Source organism: Citrus sinensis, chromosome 7, assembly GCF_022201045.2.
Source record: "Citrus sinensis cultivar Valencia sweet orange chromosome 7, DVS_A1.0, whole genome shotgun sequence".
In the NCBI taxonomy this organism is placed as follows: Eukaryota; Viridiplantae; Streptophyta; class Magnoliopsida; order Sapindales; family Rutaceae; genus Citrus; species Citrus sinensis.
The window spans coordinates 6771541-6798021 of NC_068562.1; the positions used below are offsets into that span (position 1 = coordinate 6771541).

At 33.7% G+C, this 26481-nt stretch overlaps 3 protein-coding genes across 7 annotated transcripts; all 3 read left to right on the forward strand.

Moving 5' to 3' along the window:
* Nucleotides 1-6043: 6043 nt before the first annotated feature.
* LOC102608369 (beta-galactosidase 1) lies at nt 6044-12815 on the forward strand. Of its 2 annotated transcripts, none has more exons than XM_015532688.3 (19): nt 6044-6561; nt 6773-6868; nt 6971-7083; nt 7176-7242; nt 7357-7449; nt 7615-7758; nt 8310-8398; nt 8532-8637; nt 8723-8810; nt 9563-9681; nt 9767-9928; nt 10052-10230; nt 10346-10455; nt 10641-10753; nt 10865-10975; nt 11057-11167; nt 11464-11669; nt 11747-12083; nt 12166-12815. In XM_015532688.3, exons 1-19 carry the CDS (start codon nt 6376-6378, stop codon nt 12274-12276), a joined length of 2541 nt encoding a protein of 846 aa, XP_015388174.2. In that variant the 5' UTR covers nt 6044-6375; the 3' UTR covers nt 12277-12815. The 2 variants fall into 2 exon arrangements, with proteins under 2 accessions (XP_015388174.2, XP_006466038.2); XM_006465975.4 differs by having other exon boundaries at nt 10644-10753.
* Nucleotides 12816-17594: 4779 nt separating this feature from the next.
* Nucleotides 17595-22071, forward strand: LOC102607772 (uncharacterized). Of its 3 annotated transcripts, none has more exons than XR_369374.4 (7): nt 17595-18735; nt 19953-20005; nt 20439-20526; nt 20625-20723; nt 21339-21469; nt 21560-21657; nt 21741-22071. XR_369374.4 is itself a non-coding variant. In XM_006465974.4 (7 exons), exons 1-6 carry the CDS (start codon nt 17950-17952, stop codon nt 21594-21596), a joined length of 1194 nt encoding a protein of 397 aa, XP_006466037.2. In that variant the 5' UTR covers nt 17595-17949; the 3' UTR covers nt 21597-21635; nt 21741-22071. The 3 variants fall into 3 exon arrangements, 2 of the variants coding, with proteins under 2 accessions (XP_006466037.2, XP_006466036.2); XM_006465974.4 differs by having other exon boundaries at nt 21560-21635; XM_006465973.4 differs by having other exon boundaries at nt 17596-18735; nt 21560-21639.
* Nucleotides 22072-22851: 780 nt separating this feature from the next.
* LOC102607283 (glyoxylate/succinic semialdehyde reductase 2, chloroplastic) lies at nt 22852-26299 on the forward strand. 2 transcript variants are annotated; one of them, XM_006465971.4, is made up of 12 exons: nt 22852-23164; nt 23435-23516; nt 23715-23780; nt 24029-24104; nt 24212-24267; nt 24773-24857; nt 24983-25043; nt 25135-25187; nt 25287-25357; nt 25461-25533; nt 25858-25962; nt 26051-26299. In XM_006465971.4, exons 1-12 carry the CDS (start codon nt 22852-22854, stop codon nt 26201-26203), a joined length of 1194 nt encoding a protein of 397 aa, XP_006466034.3. In that variant the 3' UTR covers nt 26204-26299. The 2 variants fall into 2 exon arrangements, with proteins under 2 accessions (XP_006466034.3, XP_006466035.3); XM_006465972.4 differs by having other exon boundaries at nt 23438-23516.
* The last annotated feature ends 182 nt before the right edge of the window (nt 26300-26481 follow it).

Consider the following 26481-nt stretch of genomic DNA (forward strand, 5'->3'; position numbering starts at 1 on the left):
AAATGAGAGAAGAGGAAAGGAGGTGAGGACTGAAGGGAAATAAATAAGGAGAGAAAAAATAAATTTTATGTCATAACAAATAATGAAATGAAGATTGACGCTATTTTTTCTTCATTTTCTCTCCCCCTATCTCCTTTCTATTCCTCTTCTCTCCTCTCCTTTCATTTCTTGCGACCAAAGATGGGCCAGATGCATTAGAATTTAGTAATTTTTTGGTTTTACATTATTTATTTATTATTGTGATTATTATTATTATTATTTAACTGGCAAAAGGTCTCTGAATTATGTAATATAAACACGAATTTTGGACAATGCTTGAGCGAATTGGATTTAGGCCCAAGAGAGTCCAAAAGAGAAAAGCTATGGGTCCAGAAGCTAAAAGGTGTTTCATCTGCGACCAGCTGTAATTGTCGTTGACAAAAGAACCTGACAGTCCAATGAGGCCAGATGATTCTAGCAATGGACCCAGCGGAAATGGAAGAATCAATGAAGATGGATCGATAGGAACCCATTGGAAGCAGATAATTCTATAAACAAACCACAAAGAGATGCGATAATTTCTTCTTCTTCTTCCTTGACCACATATATATATACACACACTCACACTATTTACTAAAATTACAGTCAAAGAGTTTGTAGAAAAGTCTAAATTTATACAAATAATTATAGCATTTTTAAAGCATAAATCGAAAATCTATGTTTGATAAAAAAATAAAACCTATCTTATATTTATAAATATTTACAAGGGTAACGAGTCCTTTTTTAGAAACTTTAAAAGCTTATCTTTTAGGAGAGAGAAACAGTATTTTATTATCCAACTAATAAATAATGAGACCAGGCTTCTTAAAAAAAAACAAACAAAAACAAAAGTAGTACAATTCAATTTTACTGATATTATAATTAAATATATATTCAAAAATTAAAATAAAATCTAAAAATTTACTCCCAAAAGAGATCGAGGTCTATTTTTAAATTATAAGAGAATAATAGATATAAAATGACCTTGAATTTGGACGAATCAGTTTTCAAAATTAGTATATTGACATTTTGGGTGGATAAATGGATAAACATGTAACTAAAATGTTACGAGATAAAATACCGTCTATCTAAATACCCCAATTATTAATAACGATTAATTGCTTGTTTTGTTTTTTTTAAATACTGCTTTTCATTTTGCAAAGCGTGGTAGGTTTACATTAAATTGCGAATTGATAGAAAATATGCCATTGTCCACTTTAAAATCAGAGTACACAAGCATCAAGCGATTATATTTTAATTAGATGAATGAGATGTATGCTCTTGCCTTAAGATTTTAGCTAGCAGCCGCGCAAAATTAAACAAGTTGGTTGCTATCGGAAAGGAAACCGAAATGTAAAAGGGCACTAATTAAACGAGTGCACATGTATTTTTGTTGGACGATGTGACAAAATTTGCGCAATAACTTTTGTGTTTTAGAAATTTGAATGTGCGACAGCTTACGTGATAGCGATAGATAATAATTAGGCTGCTTACCGAGTTTGCTTTTCAAATCAAACGCGATTTGCCCCTTCCTTACTATTCACTTGTAAAGAACCGCTTTTTGTGAAGGCCAATTCAAATAAATTCTCCAAAAAAACATCCACACATTTTTCTTTTTCTTCCTTTTTTCCTTCTTTTAATTTATCACTCGCACGTTAATGAAACTTCCTTTTTGTTTTATGTTACTTTAAAGCAACTTTTTAAGAGAGTGATAGTTTTTAATTATGAGCTTTTACATTGAATTTTAGTTATAAATTTTTATCGGATTTATACATCGATTTTTATTTTACGGTAGAGTCTTAAAAAAAAAATTAAAATAGCAATTAATTAAAGAAAAGTTAATTTGTATTCATATTACTTAAGTTTTGGCCTCTTTTTTTTTTTTTTGGGAATAATCTGCATGTACTATCCACTATTTCCATCATATCCAATTTTCAAATGAAAAAAAACAATAAAAAACAAATTCCTGATATCTTGCTAATAATTTCTAAATTTTTACGACATAACATAACCCAAGTGACGCAATGCTTCAGTAATAACAAATGACTTTTTGACGGTACGCGATCGATCATCTATATCTCTGATGATGAAAGGCATGAGCCGTTGATCTTTAAAGACAAAACATGATCATCACGGCGGTGGGGAGATAAAGTGGGGGTCAATGTGGTAAATTACGAGTAATAAACAACTAATAGATCGAGGGATATTAAAAAATTAGGGTTTCAGAATAAATAAATCTAAGATTAGGTAGAGAATGATATGATAACAATTTCGCAGTGACGTTAGCAAAACGAAGTGGATTCATTTGGGAAGTATCATAAAAACACTACCTACGAATTTCAAAATCGATATGGTTTGTCTATTTTGTTGGTATTTCGCATTTTTTTGGAAAACGATACGATGATTAAGCAAAACAAGACACTTTCTTTTACCCATCACATCACGAGGAAAAAATAATACCACACTAATTACAAATTTAAATCAACAACAACTATAATCCATTATTTATTTTTATGGTTAATTAGTGAAATAATTTAACAATTTTTTTTTTTAGTTTGACCACGAGATATTTTGGGAAGGATCCAAATTGTAAAAGATATTTTTAAGTCTGTACTATAATTCAGATTAAAAGTCTCTGTTCGAACCGAGAGGCACATGTTCTCCCAACAAAGTCGACTTCCCTGCGACTTAAACTATGGAGTAAATCCAATCAAGCCACTTAAGGAGATTTCATTATCAGTGGAGCCAACACTTTGTTGGTACTAATTTAATAATTTTAAATAATAAGTTATATTGTAGGTTTTCGTTTTCAGTTTTGCCTTCTTTATAGTAAACTTATCGATTTATTTTTTTATTTAAAAAAATCACTTTAAGTGCCAACAAAATTGTATTCTTTATTATTCAATTGGCAAAACTCACCTACCCAATATGTATTTAATTAATATCAGATTTTATGCAAAATATATTATTTGGGGTCATGTGAAACAACAGTGTCCATCTTTGACTTTGTGGATTTTGTGATTTTTGTTGGCTGTGAATGTGATTCCAAAATTTCGAAAAACTGAAACATGTTTTTTTGAGAGGCAGAATTAATGAATGCTTCACGCAGCCCGGAGCTCCAAGTGCAGCGCAGGTCATTTCACTATAACCTGTTTCCGCTTTCCAATAACCAAAAGCCTTAACTACGCGGACAATCATATTAAAATAAAAAATTAAAATAATTTTAAAGATGTATTAATTAATTATATTTTTTTTCCCCCATAAAGCTCATATTCATGTTGCATAAATAACCAATTCATATTTACTCCCAAAACTCGACCCAAACGCCACTCTTACAATTCCTGCCAGCCAAGTTTTCGTGTAAATTTCGGAATTATGTTTCGTAGACTTATACATTATGATTATAAAATAATTTAGACTTCCCGTAAAGTCCTAAATATATAATGTCACTAAACTCTATATTGTTGTATAAATTGAAAAAAAAAATCAACTCAAATTGTCAAAATGGGTATTTAAGAAGAGATTTTTGCACATATTTGGAAAGGCATTCTCCTCAATTATAAGCGTTTGCTGGTGGCTACGAAAGCAAAGCTCTCGTCTCCCTTGCAAGATTTGTATCCCTTTCATCATCCGCTTTTATAGTTTGTACGCTCCTCCACTGTTAATTTTTGAATCATTAGTTTACTCCTTATTTTTATTAAGAAAATAAAAAAAAATTCAACTCACTCCTATTTTTTTCCTTATCTTTTGAACATAAATTGGATAACTATAGATTTTTAAAAATAAAAAGATAATTTAAAGATAGTCAATTCACATTGAGTAATACAAAATTTATCCATATTTTTATTAATTAAATTAATCAAAAGCAAAGCGTGTTCATCCATATATTTTAGTATTAGTTTGATGTTAGGATTCTCTTCACACACTAAAATGCATGTTGACACTTCAATCCGGGGTTGCATCAACATGTAACACAGACAAATCCAAGATAATATTATTAATAAAATAATCTTCTCAATAATTGTACTGTACATTATTATTATTATTATTAATTGAACACTATATATATATATATATATATTAAAAATAATTATGAATTTTCTTAATTATTAAAAGGGAGAGTTCTAGCAAAATATGATTGGATTATTGAAAAAAATTGTGATAGGAGCGGTAGGTATTTGTAATCATGCATGGGTGAGTGGGGAAGATGCCCATGAAAATGCAAAGCCTTTTGCTTTTCCTTTGCTTAGTTTATGAGACTTGTAACAGAAATGCTAACAAATACAATACAAAAAGCACTTTTCTTTACCCCTTTTTTTTTATTTTTTAATAGCTTTTAGTTAATATCTTTATCCTCCCGTCAAGTAAACCACCCACATCCCTCTATTAATTTAATGATTCCTGAAAATGAAAGCAGCTAGCTGTCTAGAGTAGAGCTCCTCCATTTTCTTCCTTCATTCTTATTGCTTTGTTAGGTGGTAGCTAGCCGTGCAGCATACCTTCCAATATTGAAATTAATGTTCGTGTGAAAGCTGATGATAAAAATCCGAGTTGGTTGATATGATGCGTGGTGTCACATTGATTCTGCCGATTAGATGTAAAGAACCCACACTGAATAATATTAAAAAGTGCTTTCGTACGTAATAAATACTCTCTTTCGATTCAAAATTGCTTAATTTCACGATAAAAATGTTTCAACCACAAGCTGAAAGTGGTTGTTTCTGGTATTGAAAGAACGTTTAACGAGTCATAAATGAAAATAATTATCTCGAATGACATTAGCTGTCTATAGATTTGCCCACATCTTAACATTAAATCATTTGATTAGAGTGGTATGCTTTGAAGCTATCTCAGTGCTCCATCTGTCCTCCTTTTTTTTTTTTTTTTACTTTTTCTCAGCTTTTTCCATCATTTGTCTTTTATATCAAAGCTATTTTTTTTTTTCAAATGTTGATTGAGTGGAATAAAAGACATGGTAAGCTGAATGGCCAAAAGATGATAATTAATTTGCACTAAACTTGGTAATTCCACGCTGAGGAAATTAATTGACACTTTTTTTTGGTTCTCGTACGATAATGTCTAAGAAATCATGAAAAGAAAAAAATAATTCTATTACTAGTTATGGATAAAAATAGGGTTATGATTCAAATGCGGAAGAAATACCAATTCATACACATTATACATATTCTCGATTTTGATAGAAGAGATAATTGGATATATATTGTTTTGTAAACCAAGTCAAATGATTTTCGTTAATGAGTTAAAAGGCACCAACGGAGACGCAATTAACAGTACTTATTCATTAATGTTGTTGGATTACCGTACGTACATGATCTTTCATCTTTCATTTCTCATAATTATTAACCTTTTGTTAGAATTTGTTTATTTTGAAAGTTGCACCGCACGCGCTTCAATCGCACGTGTTAATAGAATAATATCGAATCAAATTTTGTTAACTGGATTCCCTTTTTTTATATTTTAAATTATGTTACAGCCGTAAAAGGGAAATAAAGTTAAAATGAAAAGAAAATGGTGACGTTATTTTCAACTTTTTGGCCTTTTGCGATTTTAATCTTTCCCCTTTCACGCGCTATGATGCGGCGTGCATTTGTTGGCCGATAAATTAGGAACCGGTACCCCCGACCGTATCGGGATTGAGTTGAGAATCTTTGTGTTTTTTAAAGCAGAAGAAAGCGCTTTTGAGAAAAATGTCCCAGTTTTTACCAAACAGCCAAACAGAGATTTACCCCTGTATCTCTCTCTCTCTCTCTCTCTCTCTATTTTTTAAAAAATGTTTTTCGTAGAAAATATTACGAAAGCCAAATAATTAAGCAAAAATAATTCTCTAAAATAATTAAAATCAAATTAAACTCGTTAGATTGAAACTCCGCGTCAGAGTCAGAGTTGTGTGGCCGAGCCTCCCAGGTGGGCCCCAAAGTTCTTCCATGCAGGCCCCACGTTCGCTTTCGGACCCTCCGTATTTTAGTGTTTAAAAGCAGCCATAAAGCACTTCATTTCGGCAGCAAAAATAAATCAGAAAAACACCACACAGCACTGTGCAACACTGGCCACATTTATTATTACAAGCAGAGTGTGAAAGCTCAACACCCCATTTTTCTCTCGGTAGGGAAGAACAAACCAATAAAAAGATAAAAAGAGAAAAAGACAGAGACACTAACAGCTAGCTAGCTAGCTCGCTCTTTGCTTCTCTCTCTCTCTAAAGAAGCACAGAATAAAGTGTGTGAGAATAACAAAAAGGTCCTTGCTTTGTTGTAGCCAAACACCAAAGACTGGTTTTTACTTCATTCATTCATTCAAAAATCCATTTTTTGTTGATTTTTTATTTTTTTAACCGTCATGGGCATGAACAAGCAGCTTGGAATGTGTAATGTGCTGTTCATTCTCTTGCTGGGTTGTTCGGGGCTTTTTGCTCCTGTTGAAGTTGAGGGCTCTGTGTCTTATGACTCTAAGGCTATCGCCATTAATGGCAAAAGAAGAATCCTTATCTCTGGATCCATTCACTATCCCAGAAGCTCTCCTGAGGTAATCTTTAGTCACTTCAGAATGTGCTTCATGGGGATATTTTATTTTCTCAAAATTTCCTGTTTTTAACTCCCATTAAGCCTCTCTCCATTTGGGATGCTGCAATTTTTTTTTTTTAAATACACATGCTTTTGTTTATGTAAATGAGTGTTTTGTTGTTTATTTTTACTTCTGATTCGTGGGATTTTTTTCTGTTTTGGTCTTGTTGCAGATGTGGCCAGATCTTATACAGAAAGCGAAAGATGGAGGCTTGGATGTGATACAGACATATGTATTTTGGAATGGCCATGAGCCTTCACCTGGAAAAGTAATGGGAAATGGCACCTTCTTGTTTTTTTTTTTTTGTTCTTTTAATTAAATTATTGAATATATTTTGCTAATTTTCTTTTTCTTTTTAAATTGGTTTTAGTATTATTTTGAGGGGAATTATGATCTGGTGAAGTTTATCAAGCTGGTTAAGCAAGCAGGCCTTTATGTTAATCTCAGGATTGGTCCTTACGTTTGTGCTGAGTGGAACTTTGGGTAATACTTACAGCAATGTAGTTTCTAAAAAGACACTATTTTTCCGTGAGCCTTTTGGAATTTCAAGCAAAACTTTCCTTTATTATTTTCAGGGGTTTTCCTGTTTGGCTCAAGTACATTCCAGGTATCAATTTCAGAACAAATAATGGACCTTTTAAGGTTAGCCACTTTTAAGATTATTTATGTATTTCATACTGTTTTCAGTTTCATTGATGTATTTTATAGCTTTGATTCTAATTGAAGTTTCACTTCTAATATTTTGTTGTTCTGAAGGCTGAAATGCACAAATTTACTAAGAAGATTGTGGATATGATGAAAGCCGAGAGATTATTTGAGTCTCAAGGTGGTCCAATAATTCTATCACAGGTAATTAGATTATGACATTTCAATCTTTCCATTAACCATTGAGTAGCCTTCAAGCTTGCTTTTTTAATAAATAAGTTGCATGATGATTTCTCAGTTTTGTACTTTATTTGATAGAATAAGGTAGTAAACTAAGAAAAGTATCTTTCTCTATCACTCTTGTTACAGATTGAGAATGAATATGGACCCATGGAGTATGAAATTGGTGCACCTGGCCGCTCGTACACCCGGTGGGCAGCTAAGATGGCTGTGGGTCTTGACACTGGTGTCCCGTGGATCATGTGCAAGCAAGATGACGCACCGGATCCTCTTGTAAGTATCTCCTGCCTTTTTTTTTCCTCTAGCAATGTCTTTTTACCACTTATTTGTCATGTTCAATATTCATTGTTGATGGTTCTCATGTTATGTTCCCTCATCTTTAGTGGGGTTGCTAGTTTATAATGTGTTGTCTGATTGTTGGTCATGGTCATAATCAATTATTATTCTTTGCCGCACATGGATCAGCTTTGCTCTTTCTCACTCATATATCTGTTATATTTGTCTGTATTTTTTTTTCTATTTGGCCTCTGAAGTTTTGTTCTGATAGATTCATGAACATGTCTTCCTATTAATTAAGTCACGCCAGTAACAGCTTCCATCAGTCAGTAGTGGAGGTAAACAACAACAACAATAATATAATAATATTTGTGTTGGAGATATAAAAGAAGTGAAATATCTGTAACCCAATTATTTAAAATCATTTTTATATGGTTAGAAGTCAATAGTGTCTCAAGTCTTATCATTTTCTTATAGTGCCTAGTGATTTATGCTTTTGACTTGGGTGTTTGATTGTTTTTCTTAACTCCATGTTTTATATTCAACAGATAAACACCTGCAATGGTTTCTACTGCGATTACTTTTCCCCAAACAAGGCTTATAAACCCAAGATGTGGACAGAAGCCTGGACTGGCTGGTAATTTACTTGCTGGCTGCCTTTTCCTGGGATTCCTTTCTGTCCAGTTCTTCTTATCCAAGAGCTGCATCCTAATTATAACTCTGAGATCTTTTTGGGATATTAATCCCATTATTTTCCATTTTCCCTGAAGGTATACTGAATTTGGAGGTCCTGTTCCTCATCGGCCAGTTGAGGACTTGGCTTTCTCAGTTGCAAAGTTTATTCAAAAAGGGGGGTCATTCATTAACTATTACATGGTAAGTTTGTTTCTGAGTTTTACCAAGCTGCTACATCTTTGGATTAATCAACAAAGTTCTTTACATTTGTTTTCTGAAATTCCAGTATCACGGGGGAACAAATTTCGGCCGAACTGCTGGTGGTCCTTTCATTGCTACAAGCTATGACTATGATGCCCCTCTAGATGAATATGGTATGTGAAGGGCATTAATGACTCTGTACTTCTTTTTCCTAAAAGTTTCTCAATACATCATTTGCATTCCATTCTGAGTAGTCTACACCGTAAGCACAAGATCTATAGCCTCCAGTTAACAGAAGGAAATATTTTATGAATAAAGATGTGGCCTAAATATAATCGAACTTTATTAACCATATCAGAGTGAAAGGGTACTGCCACAGTACCACTTTGCCTAGAGTAGAACTTATTGTTCATTACATCCATAACTTTCTTTCTTCCTTCCATGCCATGATATGTGCATGGAGTTGCCAATGTCTGCTATAGAACCTAAATCCTAAAAAATTATGTCTCTTCAGATCCAGCAAAGTGAATATTTGTATATGAGATTTTGCATATTTATAGTCTTTGTCCAGACACTTTTGTTATGGATGTCATTTTCTTCATCGTATAAACATTTTTTGTGTGAAAACATTTTATAATATCCTAACAGAAAAGGTATTGGATGTGGACATATCATGTAATTTGGCGGGTCCTTTAGTTAGTCGACTACAAATCTTCTGTCATTATATCTTCAGAAAGAGTAATATTGTCTTTATTAATGACGCTTAAAAGTATTATGCTATTAATTGTATTCCCGTCTCCACATTTAATAAAAATTGCTTTAATCTTTCTTTGGATAATTTCGAACCATACTTGGATAGTGGCTTCTGTACTGATTAAAATGATTTGCACATGCAAGAAATCACTCTATTTCATTCTCTATGCAGGACTGTTGAGGCAACCAAAATGGGGCCATTTGAAAGATTTGCATAGAGCAATAAAGCTGTGTGAACCAGCTTTAGTATCAGGAAATCCCACTGTGATGCCACTTGGAAACTATCAGGAGGTAAAACTCACTTGTGCTTTTTTAAGTTTATTTTATTTCACCATTTTCTAGAGTTAACATTTCTCCTATATTCATTTTAATACAGGCTCATGTATTCAAATCAAAGTCTGCTTGTGCTGCATTCCTTGCAAACTACAATCAAAGAACCTTTGCAAAAGTGGCTTTTGGGAATCAGCATTACAATTTGCCTCCATGGTCTATCAGCATTCTGCCTGACTGCAAGAACACTGTCTACAACACTGCAAGGGTGAGAAAAGACTTAAATTTAATAGTTTCAGTGTTTTGTTTAGCAAAGCTTACGTGTTTGAATTTTTCTCCTCTGGGAAACATGGGAACTAGGTGTAGACATTGAAAACAATTGTTTGTACAGGTTGGTCACCAAAGCACACAGATGAAGATGACTCCTGTTCCTATTCATGGAGGATTCTCTTGGCAAGCATTCAATGAAGTGCCGTCTGCATACGGTGACAGTTCATTCACAATGTCTGGGTTGCTGGAGCAGATAAATACAACAAGAGATGCCACTGATTATTTGTGGTACATGACAGAGTGAGTACCTTTCTCAATTTTATTTTTTTTTGTGAGTTCACAACTCAAATTTGCTTACAACTTCTCATTTTATAATTAATTTTCTCATTGTTATGCACTTTCTCTTCCATCGCAGTGTTAAGATTGACCCAAGTGAAGGATTTTTGAGGAGTGGAAATTATCCAGTCCTTACTGTCATGTCAGCTGGCCATGCTTTGCATGTTTTTGTCAACGGTCAACTAGCAGGTCAGAACATGATTAAATTTCTACTGCACCTAGTAATTTACGACACTATAGAAGTTTAAGTCCTAACTGATTCTTCCTTGATCTCTATTCCAGACAACATCATGTAGATTAATTCTATTTCTTGCGGTGCTTGTTACTAGCTCAATTGCTCCACATTCCTGTGTCCTAAATGTTCTTTTTTTTAGCAGGGACTGCCTATGGGAGTTTAGAATTCCCAAAACTGACCTTTACTGAAGGTGTTAATATGAGAGCTGGAATTAACAAAATTGCACTTCTGAGCATCGCTGTTGGTCTACCGGTATATCTCTCTTTGTCTCTCGCTCTTTTGTATCTTTTATGTTCTATCTACAACATCCATGACAGTTTTGATTTTAACTATTCTTGCTGCTGCTTGTGCTTTTGAGCTCAGAATGTTGGTCCCCATTTTGAGACATGGAACGCTGGTGTTCTCGGCCCAGTTACTCTGAATGGTCTCAATGAAGGGAGGAGAGACTTGTCATGGCAGAAATGGACTTACAAGGTCTGTCTTCAGCCATTAAAGTATGGTTTTCTTGTTTCCCTGACATTTTGGATATTGATAGAAGTTTGTCTTCTAAATCAGGTTGGGCTTGAAGGAGAAAAGTTGAATCTTCATTCTCTCAGTGGCGGTTCCTCTGTTGAGTGGGCAGAAGGATCTTTAGTGGCCCAGAGGCAGCCATTGACTTGGTACAGAGTGAGTAGCTTAAAATCTCAGCCAAACCAATTTTCTTATTTCTACGAGATTCAAAGCCATTGAATATGAATTCCCTTACTTATTACCTGGGGTTTCCTCGAGGCATGTATGATTATTATGACTGCTGTTTTTTAAACATATATCAAGATGTTTTGTTCCATTAAAAGTATGTTCTGATTTTCCTTAATTGATCATGTTGAAGATATGGGTGGCTAACTATGTACTTATCCTCAAAACAAGTGTAACTTGTGAAGACTGTCAAGTTTTTAATTGACATCCTTACTGTCTGTTTTCAGACTACTTTCAGTGCTCCAGCTGGAAATGCTCCACTGGCTCTAGATATGGGCAGTATGGGCAAAGGCCAAGTATGGGTAAATGGACAGAGTATCGGACGTCACTGGCCTGCTTACAAGGCATCTGGTTCTTGCGGTTATTGTAGTTATACGGGAACATATACTGAGAAGAAATGCTTAAGCAACTGTGGAGAGGCCTCTCAAAGATGGTAAGCCAAAACCACTTTGTTTTAGAGCCTATTTCATATCGTTCTGGATTTCTTGACAAATTAGCCCACAATTTCAGGTACCATGTTCCTAGGTCGTGGCTAAAACCAACAGGAAACTTGTTGGTTGTATTTGAAGAATGGGGTGGCAATCCTAATGGAATTTCTTTGGTTAGAAGAGAAATAGACAGTGTATGTGCTTATATGTATGAGTGGCAGCCAACCCTTATCAATTGGCAGCTGCATGCCTCTGGCAAAGTCAACAAACCCTTGAGGCCCAAAGCTCATTTGATGTGTGGCCCTGGGCAGAAAATTAAATCAATTAAGTTTGCTAGCTTTGGAACACCAGAAGGTGTTTGTGGAAGCTACCGTCAGGGAAGCTGTCACGCTTTTCACTCTTATGATGCTTTCCAAAGGGTATGCATTTTTAGTGTATAATCCATTTGTCTTCTCAGCTTCTTTCCACCTTAAATATTAATGTATGGCTTTATTCTTGCAGCTATGCGTTGGGCAGAACATGTGCACGGTAACTGTGGCACCTGAAATGTTTGGTGGAGATCCATGCCCCAGCATCATGAAGCAACTTGCTGTGGAGGCCATTTGCGGCTGATAGACCTGCAACGTCCAGGGTGAAAGAAATGGAACAAAGGAGGTCCCATTTCTTCATGCCTGTCATCTGATTTTTTGTTGCAGTATAGTATTTTTCGGCTTCTAGATCACTCCAACCATTTGATTCGGCTTCTTCCCAGGTGAAGTTGTACAGATATGCAACACACCACGTGGTTGAAAGCCCTTATAGCTTCTGGAAAAAATGATTGAGGATGCGCTACATGTATATACACTAGCTTTGTTTATTTGTTTCACTGCATATCATATGACTATGTGTGAAGAGATGGAAGGGAAATCCAAAGAAGCACATCGAGATGATTCAACCTGATCAGTCCATGTGCTGATGATTCAGTTTTAGAAGATGGAAAGCCTCTGGTTTCCAACAATTTTAGTATTCCTCTGGTTTCCAACAATTTTAGTATTCTTTGTACTCTTGTAATATCCTTGGAAGCAATTCTTTTTCATTGCTGTGCTGTAACCCGTATGAAAGGTTTGAGAAGTCAATAATATCAAGCAAGCTCAAGCTGTGTTCCATTGCTAGCTTTGTGCCATAAGTCCATAACTTGGATTGGCAGCATTGATTGATGGCACGTCCCATGGATAAGAATAATAAGTTTGGAATAAAATGCCACTTAAAATATGATTAGCTGGAAAGTGCTTGTAGGGGTGACCATGTGCAGCAACACTAACAAATTCTTTCAAAACACTTGAATGGTTAGTTTGACTTTGTGTTACAAGATCTTCCCATGCACTGTTCTGGAATATATATATATATTTTACTTACCTTTATTGGTCTGATAATGTTGTCATTAGAAACAAATCCAAAAAGAACACGTGGGAATCTTATAAAATAAAAGGAAAAAGAAAAAGCAAATACATGTTGCCTGACAGCAAATTTACGTACAGCAACCTTGCTGTGTCCTAAAATTGCAAAAGCGAGGAATGCCTACCTACAAATGGAAATTGGCAGATGAAGTGACAATTTGCTTACCCTTTATGTTAGAGCATCACCAAAAGATTCTTCAAATAAGATTTTATTAATTATTTGAAGAGCCACCTCAATATTTAAGGCTCCAAAAGACATTCCAATTAAGATTTTTCAAATAAGAAATGATTCTCTCTCTTTAAATTTGGAGAGTTGATTTCTCCCTCTTCAATTTATATTTTATTACTTTTCATTGAAGAAAGAGAGAGAAGTGCTTTAATTACTATTGACTTTTCCTTTAAAAAAATAATTATTTGATTAAAATAATATTAACTTATTTCTATTTGAAGAGTCTTTTGGAGAATATCATATTTTTTCACCCTTCTATTTGCCACATAGGTAAGCAAATAAGTATTTGAAGAGTAAAATTTATAGAGGCTTTTGGAGATGCTCTTAAGTGCTCATGGGATTGAAAAGTTATTTTTAGTTATAATTAGAAGCTAATATTTGTCCTTATGACAAGAATTTTTCCTGAAGGATTCGGATCATTTACTCGTACTAGCCTTTCCGTATATTTTCTTTATAAGAGAACAGAAATTGTGAATAATAGACTCATTGATAAGTGATGACTTATATTCGACATTTTTTTAAAAACTGATTTTCATCACCTGCCGTTCAAACACAAAGATCAAACCAAATTCAAGTTAATTTTCAGATTAAAAGAGCATCATGAGCTTGTTTAAGAAGAAATTGGGGAACCTAAATTTACTTCTTCGGGGATCTTTTTTTTTTTTTTTTTGGTTTAAATGGGACTATCATAATGTCAATTAGGACTAAAACAATTTTTTTTAAAAAAATTAAATGAACCCAGACTTGGACTAAAACAATTTTGCCCGTGTACGTACTGTGGTCGCGCGGATCAATCTTGATTTCTAAAATCCATCTGACAGTATAAATATTGCAGGTAATATTTCTTAGATGAATTAATGTATGTTTTAGGAAATGAATTAGTTAAAAAAAAAGAAAATGGAAATAAATGAATGAGGTTTCTAAAACGCAACCTTATCTTGGTACCAAAAAGAGTTATTGGTTAAGATGTATAAAGGCACGACTGTAACTTTTTTTGTTTAAAAATTTTTGGAATTAATGATGTATAGATGGCATACTAAAGGTTCCTTTGGGATGACTTCTATGGGGACTTAAAAATGATTTTGGATGTATAAAAATTAATTTCATTGTTTGATAAATTATTTTAAAAATGATTTTTTGTAAAATCACGTCATTTTATTGCAGATTTTGAAAAGAAGGAAAAGAAAAGTTTTCCAAAATCTGATTTTGAAAATAAGTTTTATACTTGATTCAATTCTATATATATTCTCACATATATTATAAAAATCTAAGATTACCCTTATTCAATTAGGAATAAACAAAATTACTAAATTTAAATATATTATTACTAATACTAATTATATTGGGATAACAATATAAAAAACTCAAAATTTATTTTAGCTATCTATTATTATATATACACATTAAAAAAATGTATTAAATATACATGTTTATATATGTGTGCAAACAATTTTTAATTCAATTTTATGTTCATTTTAGTTATTTACATTTTTACAGCAGTTTAACATTAAGATTTACTAAACGCATACTACTACTTTTAAAACTCACGTGCTTTAAAAATAATTCACCAAACATTTAAGTGATTATCTTTACAGTTAATCATTTCTACTACCAAAAACAATTATTTTAAAAGTTATTGCATTACTAAACTCGTCCCAAGTTATGATACAATATGGTGATGTTGATTTAATTGACTAGTTCGATTTGGGTTTTGCATTTATACTAAAAATAAGTATAAATTATACATGAATACATAATTTTGTGTGTGTGTGCGCGCATGGGATCAACTTCCATTTGAAGTAGAAAATATTAAATAGGAGGAAAAATTTATGAAGCCGTTTCAAAAAAATACATTAACTGCACACACTTTAATCATCATTGAGGCTATTCAAAAAATTTAAGATGTATAACACCATTCGCTTGAAAATATGAGATCAACATAGTTGGATAATATCAATTTTGTTTATGTATTAACTATAATGCTGCATATTTAGGGTTAATTTGGGAGTGCAGTTGAAATGCAATAAGTTGTTTATTTCATAATTTTTGATTAAAAATAATGTTTGGTAAATTTTGTAAAAGTAGCTTATTTCATAATTTTCTCTATTTCGTTAGCTGCTTTAAAAAGCAGATAGTGGATTACTTTTTATAAGCAGCTTATTGAATAAGTTACCACAACTTTTAAAAATTTCTATTATAACCCTATATTTAAATAAAAAGACAATTGTATCTTACTTATCTATAAACTCTTATATAAAAATCATCAATTATCATATTACCGTTATAACCACATATGTTCTCTCTAGTTTTGATCGAGTAAGTTCATATTTTTATTTCATAACTATGACTTTGGAAGTTTAATCTATATTTATTTATTTATTTTGGTCATTATATAGTAGAATAGTACTTTTGTAATAAAATTTACTAAACGCATATATTCAACTTTTCAAACTTACGGCAACCGCAATAGCACAGTTTATTAAATACCAAACTATTTTTTTATTCAATAATTTATTTCATTTATACAGTATAAATAATTTATTTTATAACCTCCGCAATCCCAAATTGACTCTTAATCTGACTTGTAAAAACGATTGACTAAATGAGGGAGAGCACCAGTGTGACCATAAGTTTGCAACAGAAATTTAAACCTTATTCGAGGATTAGAATTTGAACTTTTTGACTAATTGATGGAGACTCCTCGTAACATCCAGAACCTTCTCCATTTAGGAACTTCTTTTGGTCCTAACGACGTTGTTGTAATGCATATGATATAATTTTGGTAGACTTTTTTTATTATTTCTGCTTAGACTCACGACTTTTCGGAATTCATCACATTAGCCCGTGGTGTGTGTCTCATCGTGGGTCGACCGGAACCTCTGACTTTGTACTAAAAATCTAAAATAAAGATGATAAAAACATTAATAACACGCCGGCTTAGCGTACTCAATTACAAAAAGGTCAAAAACCGAATAAATTCTACGTATATTTTAATGACCTTTTTCCTTATTATTGACATTTCAGTCTTAACAATTAATGGTGTTGATGGTAATTAAATAAATTGAAAAGGTACGAAAGCCGACTTATCACATGTGTAATCTTTCTATTAAAGGAGGTAAAATAACCAACTTGTGTACGTTATCTACTGGTAATACCATTTTGATTGAACGCGACTCACTAACTTTTTCTAGTCGCTTACGTCTTGTCGTATTGTGTTAAAAATCAAACTTTTCCGATTGAGTACATTGAATCGTTTAATTTTTTTTTTTCAGTAGTTTTTGTATTTTATCTGAACTAACATACTAAGCCTAACTATTTAATACTAATCTATCTATAGTTATTATACATATTATGTATCCAATGTATCAAACCCACTGTACTGTCGTTCACTCCTTTACTCATTTTGTTTCATAAGTAATTTTGTTAAAATAAACCTTTTTTTTTTGTTCTTAATATTGTTGCAAGAACACCTTAAAGAGAGTTTGGAATTGAATTTGAAAATATGTTTCAGGTATGCAGATATACAAACTCTTTGTACAATTTATCTGATGAAAAATCTTAAAAAACAAAATTAATAGTCCGTTTATAATAATAATAATTATTATAAGAGATATATGTATCCCATAATTTATTCATCGATTTAGTAAAAGCTTACAATATAGATCAAAATTAACCGTTATAAAAGTCATGTAATTTTATTTAACGTTCTTTTTCAAACAATTATAGGGCTATGCCCTCGGGAGCGTGGTTGGTTGGTAACAACATTAAACTTGTAGCACCTAACGGCCGGGTTTGAGTTGTGGGTAATAAAGAGTAAAAAAAAAAAAAAAAATTATTTGGACTTTACCCACCCTTTATTTTTTTTTTAAATAAGAAAAAATCATAGAGGTAAGTTTTTTTATTTTTTATTTTTTACAATGATGACAATAATTTTTCTAGATAGACACATGGACGATGTTGTAAATAAAGAAATATTAAAATTTATTTTGAGTTTGATTATAATATCTTATGTGTACCACATTTTATAGTTTAGTCACCTTTAGACGATCATAAAATCAAAGATATTATTATTTGATAGTGTCCAAATTGAAGAGTACACAGCATGTCATCCTACAAGTCACATTCTTATGCATTAAAAACATAATATAGGAAATTAAAAAAAAAAAAGAAATAAAACCAAAATCATGGCCACCCCCAATGACTAAAACTAAGCGAACACGAAATCTCCACATCTTTCATTCAGATCTCCCCCCACCCCTTGCTCACAAAATCTCACAAAGCTAAATAAACTCCATAGAAATTAACATCATATTAATAATAATAATAATAATAATAATAATAATAATAATACAGGAAAAAAAAAACAAAAAACAAAAAACAAATTTGCAATTGTCACAGAAGCTTCATAAAGCAAACCCACAGCCCAGTACGAGGAACCGAAACCCATCACTAAAACTCTATTCTCTGTTCATCGTCTTCTCTTTCATCATATCATGTGATAATAATAATTTTTTCTTTTTTCTTTTTTTTTTTAAAAGATATTTCTTATCTGTCTTCTCTTATATTATTAATTTGTGGTTTTTTTTTTTGCCCAAAGAGAAAGTAAAAAAAAAAAAAAAAATGGACGAGAACAATCTCATGTTGTTTATGCTTTTGGTTATATCCTTCTTCTTCTTGACAATTTTCTTCACCGTCACTCTGTTTTTGACCTACAAGAAGATTAAGCGTTTGCAGGAGTTGGAGAATTATGCCAACGTGTTGAAGGGTTCTTTGTCGGCTAATTCTAACACTACTCACACTAATACTAATACCAATAACGATAACAACAACAACAACAATAATGATAATACTCTCCATCAAAATCAGAATGCTCATGCCGACCCGACCCATTTGCCCCAAACCCTTTTGCTCGAGATCCTGCCCTCTAAATCCGCCAAATGGGACCGTTTGCTGAGTGCGAACGCCCCTCAGGATCCGAATTCAAACGGGTCGGGTCGTCATGAGCCTCCCATGAAACCAGAGGAAGAGCAAACCGGTTCGGGTCAAGAGAGGGGGGCGGCTGAATCCGGTTCGGTGCCGGCGGGCGAGGTCGGGTCGCGTCAGGAGACTGTTGACGGATGTGCGACGGGTCGGGTGCTGGTGGTGCTGGAGGAGGAGGAGGAGGAGGAGGAGGAGAAGAGAGTGAGGAAGAAGAAGAAGAAAGGGAAGAAGAAGAGGGCGCAGTTGAACGGCCAGGAGGTTGTTTTGGGAGAAGAAAATGGAGGCGGAAGAGAGAATTCGGGGATGCCGGAGCTGGGTTGTTTGTGCCCGCTAACATCAATGGGTAGCGCCACACAGAGGAAGATTAAGGAACTCTATCATCAACTTGTGCAGAGCTGTGAAAGCAATGAGTTGACACTTGCCCAGGTTGGTTTTTCTTTTTTGGTAAATTTACACACAAGTTTTGTTTTTTTTTTTTAATGAAAACCTTGTAGTTTTTTAGTTTAGGCAAGTGAGGCTTTGGTGTAATTTTAGAAATGTGGTTTTGTTTCATTGCTTGCATTGGTTTGTGAAGTAATCTTAACTTGGTTGTTGATTGAGGAGAGCTTTAATCTTGTTTATGCAATTTGGAGAGCATATCGATGATTCCTTGTTCATATTGAACATCATTTTGTTTTTTTTCATTTTGGTTTTTGTCTTTTGATGAGATGGTTACAAACTCACATTGTTCTGCAATGGCACATGATATGAATTTATACTTTTTACCTTCTGCAGTGCAATTAGGGGTGTCCAAGAGAAAACCTTACTGCAATAAAAAGTGTGCGTGAAATTTATCATTTCAAAAAAAGCATTATGTGATTGATACTGAGGTCTTGATCTGAACGAGTTAAATGGCTAAGCAACGCGTGCGGTTATCCAAGAACCCTAGTATGCTAGAAAACATTATAGCATTATCTTCATCTTGTTGGTGTTTGTGAGAGTTTTAATTTTTTTGAAGTTGGCATTTCATGTTGGTGATACTTGCTCTGTCGGTTCTCTTGTTCTGGTATCTTGTTTCACTCCTTTTTATGTTGTTTTGTCTTCTCCTCTATTTTATGTTTTGTGCGTGTTAGTTCACGTGGACTTTTCAGTCCAGAAGCCGTTTCTCATTGAAAAAAGTGGGAACATCTTGCGGCTAACATCATAGGACCTTTGGCTAGTGAATGACAAACTATAAATGAATTTCCTTATAACCATTGTGTTGCTTTAAAACTTATTCATATAAAGCTAGGAATACATGTTAACAAAGGATGAGCTCAAAAAGTTTTTACTATGTTTAGAAAAAGGGATGGTCACTTGTTATTAAGATGTAATGCGCATCCTTTTTGTATTGTTTATTTATTCTTGGCAGAGGAAATAGCATTAAGCTAAACCATGCAGCTTAGCTTGTGCCAGCTTGCTCAGTGTGCAGTTTGACTGAATTTTCCAGTGCAATTGGTCGGGTTGAGTTAAAGCTAATATTTATTTTTATTGGATATTATATAATATAAAAATGCTGGCATATTTAAGATGTGTGTCTTTTGGAGAATTAAACTTTGGCTTTTTATATCTAATCTATACAGCCGGAACTTAAATTATTAATCCTTATGTGCCTCATGATTCAGGTTGGAGAATTTACCAAGTGCTTGGCTCAGGCCAGAGAAGAGCTAGAGGACAAGTAAGTTTTACACATGATTTTTTGAAAAGCCAATTTTGTATTTACTTGAATGCTCATTATCATTTACATAATTCAGCATGTCTTTCTCTAGTTCTAATTATTTGCTACTTCTTCATATTCATAGAATGGCTATTGTTTTATGCATTTTCATAGTCTGTAACTTATGCATAGTGCTTTTGATACTATGAGTAGCACCTAATCGTTCCAATTAGTTTCAGACTGACAATGCTTTATGTGCTTTTCACTTTCCTACTTGACCCCTCAAAACAACTTGATTTGCTTTGGAAGCTTCATTTTAACCACTAATTCCCATGTCTTGTGTTGTAGTTTTTCAGTCATTTCTGATCTCTTAAGTAGTCTTAGCACATCTTAGTTTCACTCCCTCAATTCATCAAGATGATTGTAACTTAGCTAGTCTTCAATTTTATCACAGGTCCGAGACCATCAAGCGTAAGTTTAGCATAAAAAAGGCGTTGCTGAGCAAGGCCGACAGATCTTCTATTGACCGCCTTCGACAACAGGTGATTTGTGGAATTATTTGATATTCTTGTGGAATGGAGTAGCTTTTGTCATAAATCGTGGTCACTTCTAAAAGGAGATTACTGCATGAACCCTTTAGATATACAATCTAGAGAAGCAACAGAGGAGATTAGAGGAGGATGTATATGTTTATAATTGGCTCCAAGACCAGCTTCGACTTTCACCAGCTTGCAAGAAGGTATCAACTCAAACTCTTAGAAAAAGAGCATACTTAATTGGAATCATTGGATATAGACTCTGTCTGCTTGCATTTGCTTTTTAGTCTTTCAGAATGCTGCCTGTAGGAGCTATGCAACTCAATAAATATTGGTTATTCTTAATCTTGACATATAGAATGCTTCCGTATTTTTTACTTGCCAGACTTATGAGCTCCAAAGATGAATAATCTCTTCAGTTGTATTACACCTTCAACACTTCTTGAGAGAGATGTGACAAATTATAGATTTTTTGTTGGTTAGTTTTTAGTAACATTTGATGAAAAAGGGAAGACTTGTTTGGGAAACACTAGGCAATTATTTGCATATTTCTTTCCACTTTCTTAAGGTTGATAAACTGAAAATTGGATTGGCTTCCATTATTCTTTAAATTGCCTTCTTCTTTTGTCAAACTGGAGAATTTTGGCAAGAACTCAGCTTTTCCCTCATCAACTGATTAAAAAGAAAATTCTATTTTTCTCGCACTCAGATACTCTGCAGAAAAGACTGAAAGAATGTGTTTTCTTTTGCCTGTTATGTCAAGGTTCACTTTCTCATTTTAATCTTATGATTCTGACTATCTTTGTCTCTCATTAAAGATGTTCGAAGTTTGTGCTGACATGGAGCTGAAGACCAAGTCTAGCAAGCCACTGGAAAACACTGAAACAGATGAATTTGCTGACATATCCTTTGAGGAACTATTAGCACAGGAAAAGAAGGATTCATTTTGGTTTGTTGTCCCTCTCAAATGCCTAGCTTCATACATTTTTTTTTTCCCACTGCTCATCAAACTACCTTGCTTTTGCATTTTCCTCTACAGGCAGAAAAATTGGAAATCAAGAATGTGCACAAGATGATGACTTGTACCTAACTGTGTTACTGGAATCCCTATTGTAGTATGTATGTTCATTACCCAAAGTTAGTCACCATCTCTTTTTCCTTTTGTTGCTTGTGGATGAAACTTATGGCCATAACATTTCCTTCTCAATGTTTTTTTCCAGGTTTTTGCAGAGGAAGCTAGTCAATCCGGCGCATGATGAACGTTGATGTCGTATTATGTTCTGCTGAATTTTGGCTTTTATAGTTACTAACCATCTAGAAGTCGGTTTAGTACCCTTCCATCTTTTTACATAGCTTCCGACATACAGCATGCATGCTTTTGTATCAGAATCATATAAAAAATTTGCCATGGCAATGTAGCTTGAAAGAGTTAACGACTGAAGCTATGTTCTTATCCTTTCTGGTGGTATATTTAGAATTACAGAATATGTAAAATGGAATTTGGCATAGTTAATTTTTTGAAGCTTGCACAAAGCACAATTTGTCGGAGCATCAGCCCTCATGTTTGTTTCTATTCTTGCTTATGCATGTGGTTTTCATTTTATGGGCATTTTCTTCTCGGTTAGTGACTTTTCGTTAAGAGTGAATGATTTAAGGTAAGGAATCCTGGTGACATAATCAATTGTGGTTCACATTCGTTTTATTTTCATTTTTGGCTATGGTAAAGATGGAAAATGCATTGAACTAACTTAAATTAAAGCCTAGCTTTATTCCTAAGGTATCATTATAAGCCATCATTACAACTTAAGCAGCCTAGCTTTCTTCTCTCATGTCATAAATGACCAACCATGTTTGACCAAAACAATCTATTGAATTAAACATCTGCAGAACTAAATTCTGAGAAAGCTCATTTTGCGTGTATTGTTGAATGCTTTTCTATAAATGATCACATTCACAGCAAATTGTTAAGCTCAAAGAGTCAGGATGAAGCATTGCAACAGGCGTCATAGTATTGTAATCATTCTTTAAAAAGAAAAAAAAAAATCTATTCAGCAGTTAAATATGATTAATCTCAAATATGGTCGATGGGAAGTGCATGTGGGACTTGCATCTTTTTCTTTAGGTAGATATGTAAACAATGGCAAAATTATAAATGGAAATGTCATGCGTAATTTAAATCTAAATATAATACGATATGTCATCTATTTGCAAAATTAATAAACGTCATGTCATAGTAAAACTTTTACAACTGGAATCTATGTGACGAAGTTGTGAACGACATGGCATACCAAATTTAAATAGAATACGGCATGACGTTGATGTGATTAACTAATGAACGATCTGTACATGGAAGAAGTTTCTTTATCCAAATATAAGCAGACAAAACAATTTGCATGGAAACGCGAGCTTATATACATACTGTTAATTGAAAAGGCCTCTCCAGTGATGACTTTGTTGGTTAAGAGCAGTTACTCTCACCGTTTCTTATCATCATCAACGCCTGCCATGTCAGTGTGCTCAAGCTTCTGCCCTCAGCTTCCCAGCTATTTCAGACAAAAACCCATCAATTCTTTACCCACGAAACCTTTGTTTCCTCTGTCGTTTAAGGTTTTCTCTTCTCAGGCAACCGGTGTTTCTGCTGAAGGTTATCTTTAATATCAATGATGATATATGTATTTCTTAATTCACGATAATTATTTTTGTAATCTGTACTGTTAATTCTCTGATGGGCAATTTTAGTTTCTTTCTTTCTTTCTTATCTTTATATTTCTTCATGTCATGCACCTTATACCATTTTGAATTGAGTATTGAGGTTGGAACAAGAATCTCAAGGAATGAAAACATGAACTTTGTTTAAATGAATTTGTGGGCTGTAATAATTCTCACTAAGCTGAGTCTCAATTTGAATTTGCAGCAGATGAGTTGCCGGGTCGGATTGGATTTCTAGGTATGGGAATTATGGGTACTCCAATGGCACAAAATCTCTTAAAAGCTGGGTATGATTCCATTTCTGTTGATAGCATATGAATTTGCAGCAGACCTTATAGCATATCATAAAGCACTATAGATTTGTTTTAAGCAGCATTTTGTAATTTAGTTGTGCTCAAGTGAGAAAACGGTACTTTTCTAAATTATTTTTGAGTCATTTGGATGCGAATACTTTCTAACTTTAACCAATGATTGCCGTTGTGTAGATGTGATGTGACAGTTTGGAATCGGACCAAAAGCAAATGTGATCCTCTCATCAGCTTAGGTGCAAAGTAAGTACTTCAAAATCATGGCCTGAATTCAGCTTGTTTTCAGAGTGGGGATCATATTAAAATTAAGGTTTTAACAGCATGCTAAACTATATGTGGTAATATATGTTCATCGTTCATGTATATATATCGGTGTGTTTTGTTAAATGACCATTAGCTGCAGAAATTCTTCAGAGCTTTGAAGAAACCATCTTTGTAGAAGATTCAAATATGAAAACTCCAAACAATGCATTCTATTATTCTCGATGCAGATATCAACCCTCTCCGGATGAAGTAGCTGCATCTTGTGATGTCACATTTGCCATGCTTGCTGATCCTGAAAGTGCAGTGCGTATGTTTCTTTTAATTGTTTCCTTTTTTTTTTTTGGCCAGTTAATGTTTTTGGTTGCTAATCTGTTAGATATGCATGGCAACTTATTGTTGCTTTATGTCAGATGGATGTTGCATGTGGGAAGCATGGAGCTGCAAGTGGAATGGGTCCTGGAAAAGGGTACATCTTCCTTATTTTGTTCTCTTATGAATATAATGTTTACAATTTTTGCTATTAGTACTCTTAAGACCATACCGCAGGCTTCTAACTTTTCTAGGAGAAATTGCTTTCACTTTGCATATCTATTTATTACCTATAATTAGCTTCTTCTTTTTTTTTCTTTTTTTTTTCACTCTTTTCAGCTAAAACTGACTACCATTTTTCAAAAGATGTCAATCAGAACATCCTCCAATCCATTAAGAAACTCTATCAGCCGCTTCTGCTACTTGACATACTTTACTGACGGTTACCATCTTACTGCAGCATAGAATTAACACTTATTGTTATTTTTTGGGTACTCTTTTGTTGTGGTTCAAATTCATGTTTATGAGTATACTTCTCAAAACAATATTGATATATTAGATTACTATGAACTAAAAGTCAATCATTTATTTTCCAAAATTTAAACTTGGCCTTGGTAAGTTTGATCTGAAGAAGCAATGTGACCATATATGAGCATTGACAGGTATGTGGATGTTTCAACAGTTGATGGGGACACTTCTAAATTGATTAATGGGCATATCAAAGCCACTGGGGCATCATTTTTGGAGGTAAAGTGATGATTAATGTTCAATTTCTTAACCTCACACTGATAGTACATTCTGTCAATTATGCATGCTTCAATGATATGATAAATGAGACGACTTTTCTTTAAGCCTCAGCATTTGTTATGTAGGCTCCAGTTTCTGGTTCTAAAAAACCGGCAGAAGATGGACAATTAATATTTCTTGCTGCAGGTAACCAGTTTTCAATGTCATCACTTACTATGTTCTTTTGTTGGTGAAGAAATCCAATACGAAAATCGAGTCTTTTGCTTTAATCTTTCAGGTGACAAGTCTCTCTACAATACAGTTGCTCCACTCTTAGACATCATGGGGAAGGTAGTTTGTTTTTGCTTGTCAAAATTTTTCTCTTTTATTTTATTTTTTTCTTTGAAAAATAAAGTTACATATGTGTTTCTTACTTGATCCTTTATACAGTCAAGGTTTTACCTTGGTGATGTTGGAAACGGTGCTGCTATGAAACTAGTTGTCAACATGATCATGGGAAGGTCCTGCACATTTTCTTACTCATTTTTAACGCTTGAATTTGTGGATTTTCTGATCAATACAGTGACGATGTTTCTTCAATCTTTTTCTTTTGGCAACTTGCAGTATGATGGCAACTTTTTCTGAAGGGTTGCTTCTTAGCGAGAAAGTAGGACTTGACCCAAATGTGCTAGTTGAGGTTATGCCCCAAATCATGAATTTTTTTTTTTTTTTTGGTGGACTGAAAGCAGAGTGTAGCCTTTCCACTAACTCAACAGGACATAATTGCTAGCTGTCTATTTTCTGAACTGAAATGGCTTTGTGATGTTTAGTAGAAATAGATTTTTCAGAAGGCGAAAATATCTTAATTTTGGGGAGCTGTACTGAAATTTGGAGAAACAGCTTTATCCAGAAGAAATCTATTGATCACTTATAATGAAAAATTGCTTCAATAAGCATATTTATTCATATCTTAAAACATATTTTGGAGATCTAACAAAAGCATATGTTGCTGATATTGCAGGTGGTCTCACAAGGTGCTATCAGTGCCCCAATGTACTCACTCAAAGGGCCATCAATGATTGAATCACTTTATCCTACAGCATTTCCCTTGAAGCATCAGCAGAAGGTTTTTAATTTTCCCTGCACTGCCAACTTCTTCACTGTCACCGACATATGCTATCATATATATCTCTCACAATGTTTGACTGTTGCAGGACCTGAGGCTTGCTTTAGGATTAGCAGAATCTGTTTCTCAGTCTACTCCAATTGCAGCAGCTGCAAATGAACTTTATAAAGTGGCAAAATCTCATGGCCTTAGTGATGAGGATTTTTCTGCAGTTATCGAAGCATTGAAAGCTAAAAAGTGACTGCAATGATGGAAATTGTTTTTTGTGAGAGCTAACACAAGCACTTGCCTACAGTTTTTAACTGGTTTGATAATTATAATTGTTCCATTCATAAAATTTTCTCCAAAAGTGCATTTACTTATTTTAAGGCGTTTTGACAACTTGGAGAAATGAACCCACTCTAGCAAATGCTTTAACAGCAAGCAATATACCGGCATGTTATTCAAAAGAGAGTTTTTTAAAACAATAGTTAAATCTTTAATATATCAGGAGAGAGCTCAAATTAAATCACAGCAATT